The 5138-nt window shown below is 41.2% G+C and overlaps 1 protein-coding gene across 1 annotated transcript; it reads right to left on the reverse strand.

Annotated features, from left to right (window-relative positions):
• Window positions 1-3696: 3696 nt before the first annotated feature.
• On the reverse strand, window positions 3697-4924 carry LOC113766036 (pectinesterase-like). The gene is made up of 2 exons (XM_027310265.1): window positions 4603-4924; window positions 3697-4403 (listed from the first exon to the last, which is right to left on the reverse strand). Exons 1-2 carry the CDS (start codon window positions 4922-4924, stop codon window positions 3697-3699), a joined length of 1029 nt encoding a protein of 342 aa, XP_027166066.1.
• Between the last annotated feature and the right edge of the window lie 214 nt (window positions 4925-5138).

Here is a 5138-nt window from a genome sequence, read left to right on the forward strand (position 1 = left end):
CTCCACCCGTCAATTTGTTTGGTAGGTGGTGATGGCAGACAGCGTCCGTAGTAGTGGTGGCGGTGAGCCGGAGCTTGGGTGAGCTGGGCGACGGAGAAGGAGAAGACCGCAGGGTCTACGCGCAGCTGCTTGGTGGAGTGGTCATGCGGCTGTGAGCAGGGGCGGGGCGCGCGAGGAAGCTGCGCTGCTGGATGGCCCACCGCTCGCAAGGTTGCAGAGCTGGTGGCCGCTGAGGGTGACCGCACGGCGGTGGTCTTGGGCTGTGCCAGGCAGCGGCGAAATGGTGGCGGCTGGAGCGCGCAGGTGGAGATGGCGCAACGGGCTCGCTGGGGAGAAAGCTGCGCGCGAGGGCTGATGGACTGGTGGAGGTTGGCGCGCGGTGTCGGTGACGGGCCGCGGCGGACGGTGGTGTAAGATCTGGTGGTGGAAAGAGAGCTGAGGGCGGCACTGAGCTTGGAGGTGTGCGGGTAGCAGGGGCGACGGACCAGCAGGGGAACAGAGTAGAAGAAAGAAAGAAAAGAGAAAGAAAGAAGAAGAAAGAAAGAAAGAAAAGAAAGAAAGAAGAAAGAAAAAGAAAGGATTTTTTTTTTTTTGTTTTTACGTTGACAAGTCAAAAAACTAGCTACGGTTAAGGAGAAAGAAATTTTTTCCTTTTGATTCCGTATTACTTCCTCTTTTTTTCTTTTTCTTTTTTTTTATTTTTTCAAAAAATTTTTTTTTTTATTATTTTTTATTTTTATTTTTCTTTTGTAACAAAAAAAAGAAAAGAGGTAGCTACGGTTAAAAGAATTTTTTTTTTTGAATCCTTACCTTTCCCGTGAACGTGACGCGGGCGCGTCATGAGGGCAAGAGAGCTCCCAGAAGTTTCTGATCGTGAGCTTCCTGCACATTACCACGCGGGCACATCATGAGGGCAAGAGAGCTCCCAGAAGTTTCAGAAGTTTCTGATCGTGAGTTTCCTGCTGTCACCATGCGGGCGCGTCATGACTGAAGGGCACCTATAAATCAGCAAAAACGAAAATTGAAACCCAAAATCAGTCGAATTCAAGGAGAATACATCTAAACTACCACACGAAAATGAACAAACAATTAAAAAGAACAATTGGGTTGCCTCCCAAGGAGCGCCTTTCTTTAATGTCTTTGGCTAGACATTATCATGTTTTGCTCATGGAGGATAAAATCTTGTGGCTCGTCTTACTGCTTCATCCTCTATATAGTCCTGATAACCCTCATAAATAGAATAATCCTTGAGCATACGAGCTACGGGCTTCCATGGACTAGTGAATGGCGCTAAACAAGTCAACAATGATCTGCATTCTCCACTCACTCCTCCATCACACGCATTCTTCGGTTCAAGATATTTTTTCATTGCCACTCTTAACTTATTCCTGTCATGAAATTTCAAATTGTCTGGTATAATAAAATCAATTTCAGTAACAGGAATTGAAGAATAGGAGTCAGGAAAATATTGTTTAAGGAGTGGAGAAGATGTCACCGCATTTGGAGATTGTTCACTGGATTCATTCACTTGAATGGGTTGCGGTTGGGGTTCCATTTCTTCCTTTTCGGCTTCTTTTCCAACTGCATCTGTAGATTTCTCATTTTGACACTCTTGCATCTCCTCATCACTAGTCAAGCAAATTGCACTCTCATTTTCTTCTAGATCAACAATGGTTTTCGAGGGTCATTCTTCCCTTTGAGAAGCCAATCGATTTATTCTGGATGTCAATAGACATAGTTGATCTGCCAGGTCGCGAAGGCTCGCTTGTGTCTCCTGCTGAAATCGATTTAGGCTCTGTGTCTCCTGATGAAATCGATTTGTATTAGCAATTAGTAATTCCATCATTTCTTCAAGAGACATGCCTGACACGGAGGATGATTGCTGAGACACTTGCTGTTGAAAATCCATTGGCCCGGTCGCATAATCAAAATTGGAATTATCCCACCATCCTTGATCATACCCGTTTGAATAAGGGTCATGCTGCGTTTGATATTGGGGTGAAAAATCTCCAAAAGTATCAATTGGAGCACTTAGATTATCTTGAAATGCGGGGCATGTGTCAGTTGAATAACCTGAATCAAAATAAGTTCCACAATTTGCAACAGTCCATTGATCATTAGGAAAAACATGAGTCTCATAACCCCATTCAGGAACAAAATCCAGTCTATCATCAAAATATGGAATGTTAGCAGCCATAAACTATATAAGAAAATAAGAGACAAATAAATTAAAAATGAAAACAAGGTGAACTCAAAAAGAAACAAATTAATCTGACACCAGTCCCCGGCAACGGCGCCAAAAATTGACAGGTTGTCGAAGCCTGTGCAATAATAAATACCTGCTCAAACTAAAAGTAATTTTTGTAGATAGCGGTAAGCAGGGTCGAATCCACAGGGATTGGGAGTAATTGTTCCTTTTCAAATTCACAGTGACAAAGGGGGGTGTTTTTATATCAGGGGTGACAATTCAACTGAAAGTAAAATAATAAAAATAAAATAAAATAGCCAACTAGAAATTAAATAACAAATTACTAAAATCTACTGAGTGATAATTAAGGATCTAGCCAAGGAATAACTTCAGCAATGGTTCACCTAATTGATCATCGGTAAGCAAAGGCAATTCCAATTATTTACTAATAAATAGGTTATAACTGCCAAACAAGCGATGACAGTCAACCCCTCCTTACTGTGTCGATGATTAAGGTACGCCCGTTAATCACTGCTCTAATTGAGAAATAATCCTAGGTACGCCCATAGAATTTAATTCCCCAATTACCTTACGTATTAGAGGAGCCCTATTCTAATCAAATAACGCACTACCAGGGTTATTTTAGATTTGCCCGCGTATTCCCCTGACACAAGTCTAATTATGCCAGTTGTCACTATTTCAAGGCAATTAAACAATTACGGATTTAACACCTCAATTGACAATAGATTATTAAATTAACTAATTATCCGGATCCAAGACAATCAATTAATTAAACAACCATAAGCACTGCAATCAAGGAATATGCAAATACCAATAAATAAGAGAAAAAGATAAAATTAAATCGATCTCACAATTTTAGATGACCCAAAGCATCCGTTGTCCCTTGACTAGATAAGGGAAATTAGTTCATTGTTGCTAAACAAAGCCCACAAGAAATTGTAAAGAGAGCCGCGGCCATTATCACAGATGTTTGAAGAATTCAATTCTTAAGAACTAAAGGGGAAGAAAAGTCAAAGCTTTCCTCTTTGCTCCTGCCATGCGTACTAAGACCCAAAGGAAAAGTCACCAATAATGCTCCTAAGCTACAGACGAAAGACTAAACAAAGCCAGTCATCCTTTCCTCTGCTGCCGTTCTCTTTCTTTTTTTCTTTTCTTGTGTGCGGCGGCCCTCCTTGCGGAGAGGACTCCGGAGGAAGAAGAAGCTACGGACCCTGCGGCGCTCCAGCCCTTTTTCTAGTTGTTGTCTTCGGCCAAAATTACCAAAAAGGTCTTGCATTTCCTTGTTCCAAAAATACCCTGGATGCCTGCTACTTGAACTCTTTCCTGATAACTGTCAAATCGGCACTTATTATGGTATTTTCGTTCTACTCCCTGAAATATATGCAAAATACTAAAAGTGAGTAGAATCTAACAATTAATCCAGATTGGGTCAGGTAATAGGAGAAATTAATAATAAAATAAATGATAAAATTGCAACCTATCAACAATCAACGAAGTACACTGGTAGAATCTTGGATTAAATCTAGATAACGGGGTACACTTGAAGGTATCCAATCACCTCCTTGCAGGAAACTTCTTGGTGTAAATTGAGATGCCTGTGCAACATTGGTAATAACCGTAGACCACGGTACTCTTAGCGCCCTGTTTGCCCCTGGTCCCCTGTTGTCATACTCAGCGTAAAATACGTCATTGGTTGGTTCCCCTGGCCATGGGACCCAACCTGTTGGAGTGATGACAGAATCTATGAAACTCTGCAGTACTACAACTCTTGAATAACGCCCCCAGGGCCTGCCTAAGTAGCATTTGAATTTTAATTCTTCTTTCAGCAAATTTCTTGTCGCTTTTATCGTGCAATTCTGGAGGATTGTTCCAGTGTTCTCTTCGCCAGTCAGTCTTTGTTGTGCAGTGATGATGAGATACTGCCCATGTAATGGTTTTCGGGCAAGAATCACACAGTTTTGGAATACAACTGCAGCGTCACCTAGTATGAAGTCTATTGTTCCAATGACTATGCAGTCTCTGAAAAATTGCTTTCCTTCTGCAGTGTATAAGGTGTCTTGGTATCCGCTAAACCGGCATTTGTAGAAGGTCAAGTTATCAGCTTTTGCCAATAATGCAACTGATTGATTCATACGTGGTCCAGCCGAGTTTTCAAAAGTTATACCTTGTGCCATGAATCCATTCCCGAATATCCCTACAATTTAAGGAACAAATCCCATTAGATGAAAAATGTACAGTACTTAAACATGTAATTACGTATGGCATTAACATTTTACGTCTGGCCTAATTCCATATGTTTCTTGTAAAAATTTTGTTAGGACATCTCATTGATGTTGTGTTGAGAAAATCTCAAAGTCTTTAGATGGACATTGGAAGAAGGTTGAATTGTCTACCTACAGTTGATGTGGAAACTGTATCAAACCCACCGCCAGCGCTTTTGTTGCCTGAGATTCTAGTTCTCCGCATGCCTTCCCCAATGAGGACGATGTTCGTCTTCTCTATTCCAACAACTATGCTCTCGAAATAGAATCCTCCCTTTAACTGAATGTAGTACTTTTCATTGCTGTAATTTGGTGCAGCAGCGATTGCCTCTCCAATAGTAGTGAAATTGCCTGAGCCGTTTTGTGCAACAACTACGTTGAAAGGTGTCTGTTGCCCATTTCCTTGGCTTAGTAAAGCCAACAAAATGTATAAAGCAACCATTCCCATGTCCATCTTGTAGTGACTATGGAGTACCGCATGTTCGCAATGGGCTACTGGATTCTTAAAGGATTCATTCGATAAAGAGATTCATTCAATCAGGTTGGTAATTGTTGCAGACTCACATATTAACAGATTCATTCAATTGAAAATTAATATAAAGATATTAGTTTTCAAAGGGTAAAAATCATGGTAGTTAATACAGTTGAATATAAGTTAATAGCTGGCA

Source organism: Coffea eugenioides, chromosome 3 (assembly GCF_003713205.1).
Source record: "Coffea eugenioides isolate CCC68of chromosome 3, Ceug_1.0, whole genome shotgun sequence".
Classification (NCBI taxonomy): Eukaryota; Viridiplantae; Streptophyta; class Magnoliopsida; order Gentianales; family Rubiaceae; genus Coffea; species Coffea eugenioides.

What these genes read in the sequence shown, in the direction of transcription:
- LOC113766036 (XM_027310265.1), bottom strand. Translation starts at nt 4,924, where the DNA reads ATGGACATGGGAATGGTTGCTTTATACATTTTGTTGGCTTTACTAAGC. An exon ending in AGTTTCCACATCAACTGTAG is followed by an intron (nt 4,404 to 4,602) that starts GTAGACAATTCA and finishes CTTAAATTGTAG; the next exon opens with GGATATTCGGGAATGGATTC.